The sequence below is a fragment of the Coregonus clupeaformis genome, chromosome 5 (assembly GCF_020615455.1).
Source record: "Coregonus clupeaformis isolate EN_2021a chromosome 5, ASM2061545v1, whole genome shotgun sequence".
Taxonomy (NCBI): domain Eukaryota; kingdom Metazoa; phylum Chordata; class Actinopteri; order Salmoniformes; family Salmonidae; genus Coregonus; species Coregonus clupeaformis.
This window is the reverse complement of record NC_059196.1, coordinates 7,329,866-7,349,278: the sequence shown is the minus strand read 5'-3', so window position 1 is coordinate 7,349,278 and position 19,413 is coordinate 7,329,866. Positions and strand designations below refer to the sequence as shown.

Genomic DNA, 19,413 nt, shown 5'->3' with positions numbered 1-19,413 from the left:
CCAAAATACCAGCAACAGTGTGTGAAAACCTTGTGAAGACTTACAGAAAACGTTTGACCTGTGTCATTGCCAACAAAGGGTATATAACAAAGTATTAAGAAACTTTTGTTATTGACCAAATACTTATTTTCCACCATAATTTGCAAATAAATTCATTAAAAATCCTACAATGTGATTTTCTGGATTTTTTTTTCTCATTTTGTCTGTCATAGTTGACGTGTACCTATGATGAAAATTACAGGCCTCTCTCATCTTTTTAAGTGGGAGAACTTGCACAATTGGTGGCTAACTAAATACTTTTTTTCCCCACTGTATATACTGCATTATATTCTATAATATTCTACTGTATCTTAGTCCATGCCGCTCTGTCATTGCTTGTCCATATATGTATTCTTAAATCCCATTCCTTACTAGTTTTGTGTGCATTAGGTATATGTTGTGAAATTGTTAGATACTACTTGTTAGATATTACTGCACTGTCGGAGCGGGGGGGGTTCAATCTCTAGTTTAAACTGATGGATTTTTATGGGGACATCGACTCTAGGGGGTTAAATCCATTTTAATCCCACTTTGTAACACAATAAAATGTAAAGAAATCCAAGGGGGTTGTAGACTTTCTATAGGCACCATAAATATTCCAAGCGTCTGAAATGGTATCTTCTAAAGTCAAACTGACAACATATGGGACTGAGATAGGGAAGATGGAAAGTCAATAAACAGTAGAGTACTGTAAAGCTACCACATTTGCTAACCTTACCATAAACGTTCTGAAGTGCTCTTGTTATTTAATGCTCAATGTCGTTTTTAGGGTCCATTGTACACTGTTATTGAGTTAGAGATGTGTCAATGTGAATTGAAGTCAGCCAATTCATGTAGTAAACTGAAATTCCAATTCAATGTTTGAGAAAATATCTTATTTTTTATATTACTTTTTAATGAATCAAAAAGGAGAAACTGTTTATTTAAAAGTGTTCAAATTCCTTCCTGAATTGACTGACTTCAATTCGAATTGACCATGGTCTGAAACTGGAATGACGTCATAGTTTCTGAGAGCAGCAGCGTGTAGCGTCTCTTAAGGGGATTTCCTCCTGATGCCCAATCCTCTTGATGGCTTCTAAGACGGACACTTCATCTGCCTCTTTATCCTGTCTCTCAGCCACCCCCGACTGCTTAACTGCACTGTAATACACTCTCAATCCAAAGAGTCTTCTCACCTGGTCAAAATCACTGACTGATTCATATCAGTGTCCAGTGATGGGACCATTAGATCACATACAAGAACGAACGTGAAGGTGAAGGTGTGCAAAAAACCCACATGTTAAAGAAGTAGCTGTCACGCCCTGGCTCTGGAGACTCTAGTATGTTGAGCCAGGGTGTGAGTTTTCATTTGTGTTTGTTCTAGTTGTTGTATTTCTATGTTGGCCAGGGTGGCTCCCAATCAGAGACGGCTGTAGCTCGTTGTCTCTGATTGGGAGCCATACTTAAGTAGCAGTTAGGCATTCATTTGGTGTGGTTTCTTGTTCCGTGTTGGTTTGTGTATTTAACCAGGGACGTCACGTTTTCGTTTTGTTCAGTTGATACTTTATAAAAATAAATATGTTCGCATTCCACGCTGCGCCTTGGTCCTCCTCTGTTCCCGACGATCGTGACAGTAGCTAACGTTAGTCATTGTGAAAAGCCCCCTTAGTGCCCACTCTGAGCACTTGTTGATTGCAGGCTCCTTGAAACAGTTGTAGAAAAAAAGATGAGGGGTAACCACCAAACACTGTTCATGGAAAGGACTTTACAGGATTCTGTACCAACTCACATTAGTTGTCGATAACGTTTTACCCCAAGAAACAGTTCTTCAAGAAAGACATGGACACGAGAGAGTGTTTGTTGCTTTGTCATAAACGTGCCAAATAGTGCAAGTTTATGCAATGTGCTGGAGTCCTTCTACCAGTTCACTTCACTTGTTTGCTTCTCCTCCGCATTGAAGATCTATGATGTTACTGTAGGTGTGCAAAAGCCAATCTATTCTTTGCTTTGACATTGTCCCCTATACGCTAACCCTGGCCGCTATACCCTGTTTTGCAGTGGCCTGGACAGTTCCTCCTGCTTCCAGGTGTTGTCTCTGCTGAAGGCCCTGGCGCATGGTGGCCGCACCGTCATCTGCACCATCCACCAGCCCAGCGCCAAGCTCTTTGAGCTCTTCAACAAGGTCAGCCTCCAACCTGAGTCGCAGATCTGTTTGAGTTGTCTTACCAACACCTACGTCATTGGCGTGACAACATAAACAGATCTGGGATTCAGGCTAGCCTAATGCATGGGAATCTATGAAAGGCACAATGATACCACAGGATCACGGTTGAAAATTAGATATGTAGCTAGCTAGACATGTGGCGTAATACTTATGCATGGTCCCCAACAAGTTAACACATCAACAGGCTAATGTAGTTGTTTAACAAAGTAAAAACAAACTATGTGTGCTTGGTATATACCTAAATACAAACTATGTGTGCTTGGTAAATGTAAATGTATATACAGTACCTAGCGTGACTTACCTAAAAGAGCGCAACTACAGGTTCGTCTTTACGTGTTGCTTTGTCCCTAATGCCAATGATTCCAATGCTAACTGAATTGAACTAAGTTATTTTAATAACTAAATGAATGGTCTGCAAAATGAATGTACTGTATCCTGATTGCTTCGTGCCCCTGTGTTTCCCTCCCTAGCTGTACGTCCTTAGCCAGGGCCAGTGTATCTACAGAGGGAAAGTGGCTAACCTGGTCCCCTACCTTAGAGAGCTGGGGCTCAACTGCCCAACGTACCACAACCCTGCAGACTTTGGTGAGAAACTCCTACCAGTTTAATGAGAAACAAGTCAAATGTGTTTTCATCATTGTTATAATCACCTTATTTACACATGTATATCAGTGTATTCAGGAATCTGCCTTATCTTCTTAGAATAACTGTCCCTGAAAGTTATTTTAATATACTTTGGTATAAAGTGTTCTAGAAACTATTCTCTCTATTAGTTCAAAAGAAAATTCATTTTCTCCGAATAACTTTTACAGATGGTCCCTCATGCAATATTCACTGGGGTTTCTGTGACATGCGTACCTCTCTCTCCATTTGATCCCAGTGATGGAGGTGGCGTCTGGGCAGTACGGAGATCAGACGGCTCGTCTGGTGAATGCTGTGCAGGAGAGGAAATGTGAGCAGGTCTACAAGACAGACATGAACAATGGACCCCTCAACCCCTTCCTGTGGCACAAATCTTCTGAGGAGGTAAAAGGGGGATTAGTGTATTCCTACAGCTCTCAGTGGGTTGAAATGAAGAATCTTATTGAAGTTATATTTTCAGAGTCAAAGCATTTCATTTCAATGTTTCAGGAAAGAGATGTTGAGAGGCCTTACCACGTCAGGTTGTTCAGTCACTGTTTTTTTCTCTCTCTCTATCTCTCTCCAACCCTCTCCAATCCTCTCAGGACTCCTCTTCCGGTGAGGGCTGCCACGGTTTCTCGGCCAGTTGTCTGACTCAGTTCTGCATCCTGTTCAAAAGGACGTTTCAATGCATCATTAGAGATACGGTAAGACAGACTTTGTACTGCAACAGCTTCCTTTTTAAAATAGCCAAATGTTACGTAATGAACCCCAAACACTTTAATAAGATTCAAAGCATATCAAAAGGATAACAGAGGAAAAAACAGAATTCAACAAATTGGTATGAGAACATCATAACAGAAATAAAAAAGACATCTATTCATACCATACTTTGCTCATCCTCCACTATCATAACCACTCCATTTTCCCTTCTCATCTCCTCCTCTACGCCATCCTTCCTCTTCCTCTCAATCAAATGTATTTTATAAAGCCCTTTTTACATTAGCAGTTGTCACAACGTGCTTTACAGATACCCAGCATAAAACCCCAAAGAGCAAGCAATGCAGATGCAGAAGCACAATGGATAGGAAAATATATCAACAAAACATTATTTCTCTTCTTCTCCTGTTCTGGCCCTACAGGTGCTGACTCACCTAAGAATCTCCTCTCACATTGGGATTGGGATTCTGATTGGCCTGCTCTACCTGGGCATTGGCAACGATGCCAAGAAAGTGCTCAGCAACTCCGGCTTCCTCTTCTTCTCCATGCTCTTCCTCATGTTTGCTGCTCTCATGCCTACTGTTCTGACCTGTAAGTGTTCTCAGCTCTTCTTACTGACAGACATCTGCATGCATTGTTTTAGTGCATGAATTTACAACAGTCGTAAGCCATTGCATACAGTATGTTAGGAGTAGACTGTGCTGAGATTTACCTTGGCATTGTTTCTGATTACTATGACGCTGTTTTCTCTGTCTCTCTAATGCAGTCCCTTTGGAGATGGGAGTGTTCCTAAGAGAGCACTTGAACTACTGGTACAGCCTGAAGGCTTACTATCTGGCCAAGACTATGGCGGACCTCCCCTTCCAGGTAATTACAATGTCACATAGAACTCTGGAGGGTCATTTTTAGTAGTGTGTCGTGTCCCAAAAAATCTGTAAATTGGTATTTCATCAAAATGTAAAAAAGTTGCGAGAAAAAACAACAAAAACATTACGATTCTAGCATTCACTGAAAAGAGCAAATGTATTGTAACTGAAGAAACCTGTTATGGGAGCTGAAAGTGGCTTTAGCATCGAGGTCAAAAAGCAATTCTGTCCATCAGATTTAGACAAATCCCACAATAACATTACATAAGGAGGCTTTACGCGTCACCAGACATCGCCCTGTGCTCTAAATTAAAAGTGACACATGTTTACTGCATGTTTTCATTTATTGTATTGAATTTGTATTGTATTGAACCTAATTTGGCTTTTTTCAACAATTCAAAAGGATTATTTCAAAGCACAAAACGCTTGGCTTTGATTCTCCACATGAAGAAAATTGTTTTAGTTTGATGTTTTAATGATACTCAATGTGTTTTCCATGGTGAGATATTGTTGGCTGAACATGAGGAATGTGATGTGGCCATATCACAATCCGAGATAACAACAGCTTATCCTGCTGTTGTGCCCTTCAGCAAGGCACTTAACCACCTACACGACCCTGGGGGTGCTGCTCTGACACTGTCCTTCCAATCTGTCACTGTGTGGTTGGGCTTGTGTGGAACCGTACATGCGTGTGTTGGGGGTCGAGAGAAAAAAAGCTGACAGGACAATTTCTGTGTCCACAAATGGACAATCAAGTCTTTTTCTTCTTTTTCTTCACAGATAGTGTTCCCAGTCGCCTACTGCAGCATCGTCTACTGGATGACGTCCCAGCCACCTGATGCTGTGCGTTTCATCCTTTTCTTGGCCCTGGGAGTCCTAACCTCTCTTGTCGCCCAGTCTCTGGGCCTGCTGATAGGAGCGGCTTCCACCTCGCTACAGGTACGTCCTCCATTCTCTCAATACTAACACACGATAACAACTGCTATACCTATTGTTTGCAGCTTGAGAATTGCAAATCAACTCTATTGTGACCATTCCGGCTGAGTATTGTTATTATTAGCAAATTCCGGCTGAGTATTGATATTATTTGCTCATAAAAAATATATATTTTGTGCTTGGGGCTGGTCTAAGGGTAGTGCCGCCCCGTACCACATGTGCCCTTGGAGGCAGTGTTTCAATCCCCTGTTCCACCTCTCACTCTCTCTGCTGTATTCCTTTCATCTGTCCCCCCATCTACATTTATACCTTGTATCTGTAAATACAACTTTTAAAAATTAATTAAACAAATATTTATACATTTTTTACTATATTTCCTGGCACAATCACACCAACCACATTGTATTTACACAGTACCCACCTATAGTATATTCATATAATTATATGTTTCTCAGAGTGGTACCCAATTTTATTTTAAGCAGACACTATTAACCGCAGTATGTTGCACTTGTCCATGTCTCAGGTTGCCACGTTTGTAGGTCCGGTGACTGCCATACCCGTACTACTTTTCTCTGGCTTCTTCGTCAGTTTTGACACAATTCCGTGGTATCTTCAGTGGATGTCATACATTTCATATGTCAGGTAAATCGTTTTTCAGATACTTTTCAGACATACAAGGGCCCTGACTTCTTCCTGACCATGTGACCTGCCCCTAATACTGAGAAGGTACCATGTATTCAGCACTTGTAGGGGAAAGTGGGGTATGTTGAGCCAAAGGGTTAATTGAGCCACTCCTTGTTTCTAGGAAACCATACACAAAATTAATAATGTGACCAAATATTTAGGAAGTGGTAATCATTTCATTAAGTATGTGAAGGAAGAAACAATATGGAAAAAGTGGTAAGCAAGTTAGGTCCAAAAAACAGATTTTCACAAATTCAAATGAATTGATTGTGTTATAGGTTTCATGATGCTTGTATCTAAACCGAAGTAAATAGTTTTAAGATTGTTTTATACATCAGTTGGGGTCTATATAAGCTACAATATGAGGTCCTAAACCTAGCATGAAAGTGCATCCTTGTAACTGTGTGGGCTAATATCGTCAAAATGTTTGCCTTGGGGTATGTTGAGCTAATTGCCATGGGATAAATTGAGCCCCCCCAAAAATCTGTTTTATGCATAGTATTTTTGCAATGTGTCATGCATATGAATTCAAGATAGTGCATTTTTATTGTTATAGAGCAGACATCATCATGCGCCGTGTATACAAATATAAAACAAGCAGGGGTCTAGTCCCAATTGAGGTTCTTGAGAGAGCAGCCAAGGAAGTGAGAGAAGTGAAGAAGTCCATTCGAGCAGCAGCAAGGGATGAAAAAATGTACTGAATGACACTGAAGAGGTACATTGAAAAAAAAAGAACCCGAACATGCATCTGTGCGAAAGAGTGTCTATGATAGAGGAGCAGAGGCACACAAGGTCTTGTCTGATGACATGGAGTCTGAGCTTCTTAAACATATCACGAATCTCGTGGACCAGTTTCATGGGCTTAGTGTTTCATGGGCTTAGTGTTTCATGGGTGTAGTGTTTCATGGGCTTAGTGTTTCATGGGTGTAGTGTTTCATGGGCTTAGTAGCCTCAGAGAACTTGCCTACAAATTGGCACTTAGAAACAACATCCCTTTCTCAGACAACTGGTCAAGAAATGGATGGGTATGGAAGGGAACAGAGAGATCTACTGTATATCTGACTGTAGGCATACATTTAAGATATATACAATATACCACACCCCCATTCCATGAATTTAACTTTGACCTACCAGCACCATCACCCACAGGACACCATCACCAATCTACCACAAGGCGGCTCAACTTACCCTGACCCTATGCTCAACTTACCCCATACCCGGGGTAAGTTGTGCCAAGTGACCACTTTTTTTGGACAAGCTATGTTTTAAAAACTGTTATGTTTACATTCATTCTGATTAGTTCCTACATCCTGAAATATATGTAGATATCTTTCTTAGAAATAATTATATATACAGAGCAAAAAATATAAACGCAACATGCAACAATTTCAAAGATTTTACTGAGTTACAGTTCATATGAGGAAATCAGTCAAATTAGGCCCTAATCTATGGATTTCACATGACTGGGATTATAGATATGCATCTCTTGGTCACAGATACCTTTAAAAAAATGGGCCTCACAATGGGCCTCAGGATCTTGTCATGGTATTTCTGTGCATTCAAATTGCCATTGATAAAATACAATTGTGTTTGTTGTCCGTAGCTTATGCCTGCCCATAGCATAACCCCACCGCCACCATGCGGCACTCTGTTCACAACGTTGACATTAGCAAACCGCTCGCCCACACGACGCCATACACGTGGTCTGCTGTTGTGAGGCCAGTTAGACATACTGCCAAATTCTCTAAAATAAAATTGGAGGCGGCTTATGGTAGAGAAATGAATGGTAAATTATCTGGCAACAGCTCTGGTGGACATTTCTGCAGTCAGCATGCCAATTGCATGCTCCCTCAAAACTTGAAGACATTTGTTTATTTTGTAGGTATGGCTTTGAAGGTGTCATCCTCTCCATCTACGGCCTGGACCGGGAGGACCTCCACTGCGACAAGGATGAAACCTGCCACTTCCAGAAGTCGGAGGCCATCTTGAAAGAGCTTGACGTGGAAGATGCCAAACTGTACCTTGACTTCATAGTGCTCGGCATGTTCTTTGTGACCCTCCGCCTCCTCGCATACTTTGTGCTGCGCTATAAGATCAGTGCAGAGAGGTAGACTGTAGAGTGGGGGTAGGAGGAAGAAGGCCCAGATCGCTTGCAAGCTGGAATACCGCTTCTGGAGACCTCCAGGCAGTGTCCCAGAAACACACCATGCACACCAAACTCTTGGCCAAAGACTACAGAATATAGACGCCCGTTGTGTGGGTGTGCATGCAGTATGAATCTACTTTGCTTAGACAAACAAAGATGGCAGAGAGGAGCTCAGTGCCTCAGGCCATGGCTGATTCCCAATATTACAAGACCATTCTTGTTTAAAAACCAAAACCATTGGTTTATTGAAGGCAAGGCTCCTGGCACAGTAGGAATCTAGATGTAATCGCCTTGTGCAGTATTTGTTTGTGCAACGGAACCAACTAAGTAATGTAAGACTTTGTTGTTGATAGGCTCTTGTCTAGTCTGTAGTTTCCAGACTGGTTTGTATGACCACTGTGTGAAACTAATTAAAATAAATGGCTTGGTGGAAGGACAATGGGAAGACAGGGCCTCACTTAAACAGGAGCTGTATATTATAAAGGACTGCCAGATCAAATGGGGCTCTAATCCAGGACCCTCAGTAAATAAAGTGAAATGTACAATATTGCTAGTTGCTAATATGGGATAAAGCAATCACGTACATTCCGAGCATGTGAGAGACTGTACAGTACCGGTATATAGTTTATCTGGGGTGAGTTTCCCGAAAGCGAACGTGGCATGTGGTGCTCGACAACCCAGCCTCTCAGGCGCAAGCGAGTAACATCTATGCTTGAACAAACGAATTAATCAAATCAAGCACGTTCTACGAGTGCTGTGGGCGTGCGTCTGGGTTTTTGAGAGAAATAAAGTACCACGTTAGCATCCCTGGTCAGAGGCCTGTGGTTGTGATTATAGGGCTTGAATAGTTTCAGGAAGATATGGGGGATTTGAATTCTGATGTGACTGTGGCAGGCTTAACATTACAGGCCAGAATCCTAACCTGAGATCTGAGCATGTAACGCCAAGTTAAGCATTACATTATCTCAAGCATTACCAACACAGCTTAGTTTGAATGGAATGGAGGATACATACTATTTTAGTCACTCACAGTCAGTCATGTAAAAGAGAATTGAGAGTGAAGAGCATTTTACACTAGTTAGTCCTCTGTCACAAAATAAAATCATAACGAGACATTTTCACTGCAGGAATTATGGGCGCAGTAGCGCGAAAGGGCTGGATTTTGATTAATAAATAATTTGGAGGCTTGACCCCTCACTGGCCAATCAGAACGTGCTCCATGGCTAAATATGTGGTTGCTTCAAGTTGTGTATTTACAGTCTTTTATGTTTTGCATTGTCATCAATGACCAATTTGAATGTTTGTCCGCTATAGCCTAGTTTGTTAAATAGCCTACAGAAACAAAATAACTTTGCTAAATACGTTGAACATGTTGGCAGTCCACATTGTTCTAAGTAATTGTATTGCTTAAATATGGACATATTTTGTTAAACATAGCATTCACACTGATATAGGAGCTAGGCCTACTGTAAATGTCATTATGGCTGAGCCATGGACATGCCAAAGGTTGTCAATGAGCAAGATAAAATTCACTATTGATAAGGCCTAAAAAGAGAGTGAATAATTCTAATCAAATTCTAATCAAAACAAAACAACAAGTTGTTTTAAGTAGGCTATGTCTAAATACAGTTAGGCACCATAATTGCTCCCCTTCGGCATATAAGATTAAGGCACAGAAGCTGGACAAAGATCCGATATAAAGAGAATGTCCACTCACCGTTATACTGCTCCCAAATATGTTTTATAAACATAACGGAACCATTTTACAGATCGCATTCACACTTCTCCAGAAATAGCAGACGGCTCCTAAATTCCATTGCATGCGAGCTGAACGTTCTCATCCTAAAGCCAGGCCGGTGAATCATTTTAATAAGTTTGGTTTTTAATCAAATATTTTTTTTTAACAACTATATTTCTAAATAGCTTGAGGTCAGAAGCATGATATCATTAAAATTGACAGGATAAAAAAGACTATGGATTGCTGTTGAACCAGCCTTCATTATAAATTAGCTACAGTGATGTTGATATTTGACCCCCACCCCATGGGATGAAGATTTGACTGCGCCATTGACTATGTATGATTTATTATAAATTAAATAAATGCACTGTTGGTAAGGGCTGATAAGATTTCATTAATGTGCACTTGTACGGCGTGAAAAAAATGATTTGATTTGATTTGAGATTATGAATTTGGAAAAATTGTGACGTTTCCCTTTAAGGGTAGCCTACAGGAGGGCTTGGTTTTTAATCATATGAAACAGAAAACAAGCAATTGTTATAGGAAAATAAGTTCTAAATGGTCACCAGCATCAACTCATCTCTCGTTTCATGATGGGCAGATGGACACATGTAGCCTATATGGAGGGTTTTTTAAGCACGTCCAAAACGGAAGCTGGCTAAAATATAATAGGCCTACACAATACATATATAAAAAGGGGAGGCCACTTACTGTTTTGCTGCGCCCAAACTTGAATTTTTAATTAAGCTTTGGTGGTTAAGATTTATTTCAAAGCAGTTTCATGAGCCAAACCCTTTATTGATTGACTTGGTTACTTGGCGAACGCATTGGGCAGGACAAAAAAAACAGCCTTCATTGAGAGGATGGGAGGCTATATGCACAGTTTTTAATAAAATGAAACCAAATAATACAATTACCTGCACAAAAAGCACATCTCCTCTCTTGTTCCATGAGCATAAAGGCACTGGATAGGTTGCACTTCCGCTCACAAAATCCTTGCCATTACCAACCGCGTTACCGCTAAGACCTTCTTTTCATTGGTCTTAAATCTCCCGATATGCGCTGCATGAAATTGTCACTTTTGTGCTTGTTTTCAAGGGCACACCTCAAATATTGCCACAGCGCAAGCGAGCTGATATTAGACTGATACATTGCTGAACCTGGCACATGGGGTGGACATTTTTACATACTGAAATAGTGCGTTTGGCACTTATGCTGCCGTAGCTCCAGCCGAAAATTGAGCCCTGAGCTTCTTCTCTTGTGATAGGTTTGCGCCCTGTGAAAAGGAAATTATCTGACCTTATGGCAGCTTGTCCATATACATGGCTTTTATTTGTTTACCATAGTGAGGGGAACATGCACTGGCCACATGTGTAAACCTCAAGAGTATTGGAATGAATAGCAAAGTGAATGCATTAAAGGGATAGTTCACCCAAATTACAAAATTCAATGTATTTTATTACCCTGTAAGTAGTCTATGGACAAGTTAAGACAGCAATCTATGCTTTGGCTTTGTTTACCTGGCCACTGTCTTCAAATGCTAACTTTTTAGCATGTGTGGCACAATTACTATATGTAATTAGGGTAAACTATCCCTTTAAGTTGTGAAATAGGCATTAAAAGGATGTACAGGTTGCATAATATGACAGCAGAATTGCTTGAAACAAATTCAACTGCTCAATCTCTTTTGTGGTTTACTTATATGGCCTGAAAAATATACTTTTATATATTTTTTATTAAACATCAGACTATTTCATACTGCCTTTGACTACCTAAGGTTATATTCTCATCATCTGTAAGGTTCTACAGACAACAGGGTTGGGGTCAATTTATTATTGAATTGGAACTTTTATCTACTTCCTGAATTGACTGACTTCAATTCGAATTGACCCCAACCCTGACAAACACTCCGCTGTACATAGTCATGGTTACAACACACCATATGCATTAAAACATATGGAACCAGCTGCACATTGGAACTAATGATGTTGATTCAATTGCACTTCAATATTGATTATCAATCCATTATTCAATTCCATAATTCCACATCAAGAATCATGTACATTTTCAGAAAAGTGTTGGCCTACATACTATGATGAATTTTTTTAACTTTAAAACAACTTGACACACTTTACATAATGTGATACTGCAAATGTCAATGCAAAACTTTTGTAAAACATGATAATATGCTCTTGTAGATTGGTATGTTTTTGTCATTACTTGATTTTGTGTTGCAATATTTCACACACAGTTGAAACTATAATAAAACCACTGCAGAGGAAATGTTGCAACATGTTTTCAGTACATAGGATATTATTATTAAATATGTTAATTAGGCTTGCTGGGGATGAGGAGGCTTTTAAAGTTTGTAATGTTTAGACAAACCTCACTCTGAAGTTCTGAACTCAATGGAACAGCTTTTTATCAAGAATGTGGGGCATTACCACATTCTTTTTTGTACATTGGATTGTTTTGCCGATTTCTTTAGCTTTTCCTCCTTTTCCTCCTCTTTATCACTACACAATACACTGAGTATACCAAACATTAAGAACACCTTCCTAATATTGAGTTGCACCTCCTTCCTTTTCCCCTCAGAACAGCCTCAATTTGTCGGGCCATGGACTCTACAAGGTGTCGAAAGCGTTCCACAGGGATGCTGGCCCATGTTGACTCCAATGCTTCCCACAGTTGTGTCAAGTTGACTGGATGTCCTTTGGGTGGTGGACCATTCTTGATACACACGGGAAACTGTTGAGCAAGAAAAACATAGCAGCGTTGCAGTTCTTGACACAAACCAGTGTGCCTGGCACCTACTACCATACCCCGTTCAAAAGCACTTATGTATTTTGTCTTGCCCATTCACCCTCTGAATGGCACACATACACAATTCAAGTCTCAATTGTCTCAAAGCTTAAAAATCCTTCTTTAACCTGCCTCCTCCCCTTCATCTACATTGATTGAAGTGGATTTAACAAGTGACATCAATAAGGGATCATAGCTTTCACCTGGAAAGAGCAGGTGTCCTTAATGTTTTGTATACTCAGTGTAGATTACCTCATGGTAAACTGCAGACCCTTTTATCTACCAAGAGAGTCTACATCCCGCTCCATAATGTTTTGTAGGTCGATTCTTGCATCAAACTAAAGCTGTATTTTAATCATGTTTTATTTTCAAGTGTTGAGATACTCAGTTCATAGCTCATATTTTCTGTAAAGTGAATACTGTTACGTATTAATGAAATGAATAAAGTTGCAATATTTTTCACATGGCTTGTTTTGATTAGTCTATTTTGATCCCCACATAATTGTATTGGGTACTAGGGGTGGGTTATAGGTTTCACACACTCAAACACAAACATGACAGATAAAAATGCCAGACAAATAACATCCAGAACAAACTCAATCTGATAGGCACATATTTCTCTGTTGATAACATCTAAACAATGATAAAGTAACCATCCTCATGGTTTTATTATTTTGAAGTTCATTAAATGCCAACCATTTAAATTCATGATATTTGTTTGGAGTACCCTTTAAGCATGCTTGCACTTATCTTTCTCTCAGGACTTCAAATTGTCATTGACGTGAGCAGACGGTTTTTCCAACAGGAAGATGATGTCTACCTACTTCGCTCATTAATAGTCATTCAAAGGGCAAACAATCCAAAGACAGTATTTTTTAAATTTCGGAACAATATCTCATTTTTCTTATGCCCCATGGGATCCTTGTTATTCATCAGTAAATATAATGCAACCACTGTCTAAACAGGACACTACCTCTGTCGGCTTAATTCGGTTAGGGTAAGAGAACTATAGCGGAAAAGTAAAGTACAAATATACGATTGCTTGTATATTTAATACATTTTGTTTGGATTCTTTTGATAGATGATTGTATGGTTTCAAAGTAGCACAGTACAGATAACAGTACAGATGGTAAAGTCTATATGGCAGGGAATAGAAAACAATAGTTGTATACACCTTTGTAGGAGTACAGTATGACTATATACTGACAATGATGCAGATGTCAGATCTTAATTTGACCAGTTTCTTCGCAGGAGTAAAATAATCCTGCAGCAGGAGGATTTGATTATTCTGGAAAATGTTCATCATTTCTAACAGGAAATTAGTTCTGATAGGCTATAGTTTAGGTGTAGCCTACGGCTGCATTTTGGATACACTTGCATATCGTAGTAGAGACCAATATCTATCTTGTGTTATTAAGCTATATAAAACAAAGGTTGTTGATGTGTATGGCTGCATTTCAGATACATTTTTTATATTTGAATGTTGCAGTAGTAGGACATTTTTCCTGTCTGGTGCTTTAGAGTTTGAGAGAGAGAAGGAGAACTCTGGGTTTTCAGTGAATTTATGTAAATCACGAGGCTCATTTGAATTTCCTGCAGCACAGGAATATCCTCTGGGACAACAGAGTGATAAAATTAGGATATGACATCTGTACTTGGTCCCACTTTGAACAATCATCAAACTCAAGGATCGCTCAGTGATGTGTAGGACATCCATGCATATACCACAACATATCACCAGATGGCAGAATTACCAAACTAATCAGATTGCCCATAATGCGGACCCCAAACTGGCCGCCAGACATCTTTCTATGGAGTTTGGATCGTGGAGTTTGCAATTTAAGCCGAAGCGTCAAACATCTGCTCGGTAACGCAGATGCTCGCGAGCAGTGTGGTTAAAACGACTTATTAACATGTACTGGTTAAATTCTTTTGCAACGCTTTCACAACCAACGTGGCCGGTTTGGGGTCGGTGTAAGATATCATGTGAACCAAAAGGCATGTAAACTATGATTTCTGTATGCTCTTGATAGCTGTTATAGTTGCTCTTCCAGGTGAAGTACAGTTGGACTATGTGTGCCCTTATCAGAGCTCCTTAGCCTGTTGTATTAATTACTCTTTATTTTTGTCAATATAGAAACGGTCAACCATACATGCAGCACATTATTACATGGAACCCTCATAGTCAGTATATGAAGTGTAGTGTACATTTAATTTCAAGTTACTATATCCAAGAGTGAGACTAAAATCTCTCTTGGGGTCCAAGATATATGGAGGACCAAACCTGCCATAATTAGAAATAAATGAATAAATATATGCACACATAAATAGATAAATGCATCAATAAATAAATGCACATATAAATATGTACATTAAAAAATGCACACAAATACAATTATGAATGCATGCACACATAAATAGATACATAATAATTTAAATAATTAATCCCACTTTCTTTCATTTTATTCATTTTTATTTATTCATTTATTTATTTCTGTAGTCTTCCTCCAATATGATAATGAGGGGGTGTCAAGCAAAAGTATGTGGGTGGTATCTAACACACAATTGGTTGATCAATGCCACGGCGCATTGCTCGATTGCATGTGCCTGGGGTGCGTTCAGTGTGACATAAGTGTTCAACGTTTCACATTAGCACCCCCCAAACAATAATTTATATTGTGTGTATATGTATCAATATCATATATGTCACTTTTTTTTCTTCGACATTGGAAATTGGAGATTAAATATATGATATGCTGCTGTGCCGCACACACACCATATAAACACACACAAATAACAAATAGAACATTATAATGAGGCACCGGACTACAGCCATATAGTTTTGAACCTTGAAGAAGACTGAGAGACGGGAGTAGGCAAGGAGGAGTCGACCGGGATTGGCGAGAGGAATGTCGAGTTGGCCAGAAAAGCATGGTAAGCTAACGTTACTGAGTGAGTGTCACGCTAGCTAGCTTGGCTACATCTGATAAAGTCGAGTTGGTGAGTTCGCAAGCTGCGTATTACAGACAAATTCTGTTTTACACTTAGCTAGCTAGCTATGTTAGCTATATCTGTCAGATGTAAAGCAAGCAGGATCGTGGCATGTGTCAGAAACAATGCAGGAGGAGCATGATGTTTTCATGATGGAATAAGTCACATATGTGAAGCTAGAAAAATAAGTATTAGCCACAATAGTGGAATGTGCTGTTTGCCTTAGCAATTGTTACTGAGACGTTGTGCCATAATATAAATAATAGCTTAGCTATAAATTCCTATTTATCCTCTATCTCTGCAGGTTTGTCATCTGATTTCATAGAGCCTGGTGGAGATAGATGCAACCATACTACAAGGCAGGACATTTCTCTGCATGCAGATTGAGGCTTGCTACCAGCAGGAACATGGAGCACTCTGTGATATTATTGTTTTCCTTTACATTGCATGATCTATATCAAGAGTACTAATACTCCACTCATAAGGAGTAAAGAACCCCTATGCACCATACACCTGTCTACTCCTTAGTAACTCTCTGTCAAAAAGACTGTGATTAGAGGGTTTGGCAGGAGGCCCTGGGCGAGTGGCAGGTCAGGGGAGAGGGCTCTCTCTCTTTCTAGCACACTCGCTGACTCTATTCATCTCTCTCCAGGTGCTACAGAGAAAGAATGGTCCAAGGACCTCCAGAGCCTTTTGACCAACAACCAGCGATCTCTCCAGAGCACAGAGAAGTAAGCTATACCCATGATAGTATACTTGCTGCACTGCAGTGCATTCGGAAAGTATTCAGACCCCTTGACTTTTTCCTCATTTTGTTACGTTACAGCCTTATTCTGTTACGCTACAGCCTTATTCCCCTCATCAATCTACACATAATACCCCATAATTACAAAGCAAAAACAGCATTTTTTGCAAATGTATAAAAATAAACCTGAAATAACAAATTTATTCAGACCCTTTACTCAGTACTTTGTTGAAGCACCTTTAGCAGTGATTACAGCCTCGAATCTTCTTGAATATGACGCTACAAGCTTGGCACACCTGTATTTGGGGAGTTTCTCCCATTATTCTCTGCAGATCCTCTCAAGCTCTGTAAGGTTGGATAGGGAGCGTCGCTGCACAGCTATTTTCAGGTCTCTCCAGAGATGTTCGATCGGGTTCAAGTCCGGGCTCTGGCTGGGCCACTCAAGGACATTCAGAGACTTGTCCCTAAGCCACTCCTGCGTTGTCTTGGCAGTGTGCTTAGGGTCGATGTCCTGTTGGAAGGTGAACCTTCGCCCCAGTCTGAGGTTCTGAGCGCTCTGGAGCAGGTTTTCATCAAGGTTCTCTCTGTACTTTGCTCCGTTCATCTTTCCCTCGATCCTGACTAGTCTCCCAGTCCCTGCCGCTGAAAAACATCCCCACAGCATGATGCTGCCACCAACATGCTTCACGATAGGGATGGTGCCAGGTTTCCTCCAGTCGTGACGCTTGGCATTCAGGCCAAAGAGTTCAATCTTGGTTTCATCAGACCATAAAATCTTGTTTCTCATGGTCTGAGAGTCCGTTAGGTGCCTTTTGGCAAACTACAAGCATGCTATCATGTGCCTTTTACTGAGGAGTGGCTTCCGTCTGGCCACTCTACCACAAAGGCCTGATTGGTGGAGTGCTGCAGAGATGGTTGTCCTTCTGGAAGGTTCTCCCATCTCCACAGAGGAACTCCGGAGCTCTGTCAGAGTGACCATCAGGTTCTTGGTTACCTCCCTGACCAAGGCCCTTCTCCCCCGATTGCTCAGTTTGGCCGGGCGGACAGCTCTAGGAAGAGTCTTGGTGGTTCCAAACTTCTTCCATTTAAGAATGATGGAGGCCACTGTGTTGCTGGGGACCTTCAATGCTGCAGACATTTTCTGGTACCCTTCCCCAGATCTGTGCCTCAACACAATCCTGTCTCGGAGCTGTGCGGACAATTCCTTCGACCTCATGGCTTGGTTTTTGCTCTGACGTGCACTGTCAACTGTGGGACCTTATATAGACAGGTATGTGCCTTTCCAAATCATGTCCAATCAATGGATTTAACACAGGTGGACTCCAATCAAGTTGTAGAAACATCTCAAGGATGATCAATGGAAACAGGATGCACCTGAGCAAAATGTCAAGTCTCATAGCAAAGGGTCTGAATACTTATGTAAATAAGATATTTCGGTTTCTTATTTTTAATACATTTGCTAAAATTTCTAAAAACCTGTTTTCGCTTTGGCATTATGGGGTATTGTGAGCACATTGATGAGAAAAAAAGTATATTTAATCAATTTTAGAATAAGGCTGTAATGTAACAAAATGTAGACAAAGGGAAGGGGTCTGAATACTTTCCGAATGCGCTTTATGTAAACCTCCTTCACTATGGCAGTCTGCCTATGTGACGACATAGCATATTATCCAGGGCCACTGGTTGGATTGGATTTATAGTACTCACTCCAAAACTCATGCTCTCTCCTCCCTGTAAAAGTCTCCCAGACTTTTATAAAAACGAACATGTCCCTATCCCCAGTTGAGTGTGCTAGGCTATGGAACTCTAGAGCAGCACATCAACAAACCTGCCACCCTGTTGTCAGCTATCCACACAGTTCCCCGAGGAAGGATGCAACTATAAAGGCCACATTTTGGGGATGACCAAATGCAATAAAGTTTTGTATGAACCAAGGGTTGGAACCAAATGTATTTTCCAATCGTTTTGTTCTGAATATAACCATTATTTTTTTCGTTCCGTTCTACTGTGCCGGCCAGCAAAATAAATTTCTGAACCGGTTCCCCAAACCCCCAAATAAGTACTGGTTTATATTGTTCCTTTCTGTTCCTTTTTAAACCTCTGAGATATATTTTTTTGACATTTAGCTCGACATTAAATTACTTTACCAATCAGTGCGGATAGAGCAGCTTGCTGTGGAGCGGGTAAGCGATTTAATCTGTATAGGAAAGTCGTTAAGAGTTAATTGTATTTTGCCGTAAAAGCATGGTTTATCATAATGAGAGACAAACACACACAATGTGCTGCCAGTCACAGGGTAGGGTGCGAGATGCAATTGACATTTTGAGGGTGAGGAGAGAGGATGGAGGAAGCTTGCCTTGAAGTGCTAGGCATCTTGTTACGACATGCATTATCTGAATTAGGTCCACAGAATCATACCTACGGAGAAGCCGCTTCTATGAAGGAACTTTGAATGTCTTTGAACTTCTGAGTTGGTTTAACATTGGACCAGAGCAAACGTTAGCTAACAAGCTTGTGTGTGCAGAGCAGCACTAGTATTAAAACGTACCTTTTTGTAGTTAATAAATCCTATGTGAATTGTGATAACTATAGTATCCTTAACTATCATTAAAAAGTCAATCTATTCTTCTCTAAGTAAACATCCCTTCGTAATTTCTGATTTACGCTTGTATCGTCGTCAGTAGGCTACAGTAACCTATGCTTCAGAGGGGAGGGGCAGGTAGCCTACACACACACACACACCCACTGGCAAAGATTTCCAGCTGGCAGGCAGAGCTGAAATGAGTTTCTGAGTGACAGAGTGAGGGCTTTGCATAGGCGCTTTGTTGCGATTTCTGTGGGACTGGATTTTTTTTTAGGTTCCCATGATTTTAAAATAAAGGTTCTGTTCCGGAACAGTATAGATCACTTTCGTTTTCGGTT

General features: G+C 40.4%; 1 protein-coding gene across 1 annotated transcript in view; it reads left to right on the top strand.

Annotated features, from left to right (window-relative positions):
- LOC121561417 (ATP-binding cassette sub-family G member 1-like) overlaps positions 1 to 10,237 on the top strand; it is a 39,335-nt gene extending 29,098 nt beyond the window's left edge. The window contains exons 7-15 of the mRNA XM_041873984.2: positions 2,077 to 2,200; positions 2,713 to 2,827; positions 3,123 to 3,268; positions 3,469 to 3,570; positions 4,006 to 4,174; positions 4,350 to 4,450; positions 5,230 to 5,388; positions 5,909 to 6,027; positions 7,952 to 10,237. Coding sequence (XP_041729918.2) covers positions 2,077 to 2,200; positions 2,713 to 2,827; positions 3,123 to 3,268; positions 3,469 to 3,570; positions 4,006 to 4,174; positions 4,350 to 4,450; positions 5,230 to 5,388; positions 5,909 to 6,027; positions 7,952 to 8,180 — 1,264 coding nt within the window. The 3' untranslated portion in view covers positions 8,181 to 10,237. The remainder of the gene's footprint in view (positions 1 to 2,076; positions 2,201 to 2,712; positions 2,828 to 3,122; positions 3,269 to 3,468; positions 3,571 to 4,005; positions 4,175 to 4,349; positions 4,451 to 5,229; positions 5,389 to 5,908; positions 6,028 to 7,951) is intronic.
- The last annotated feature ends 9,176 nt before the right edge of the window (positions 10,238 to 19,413 follow it).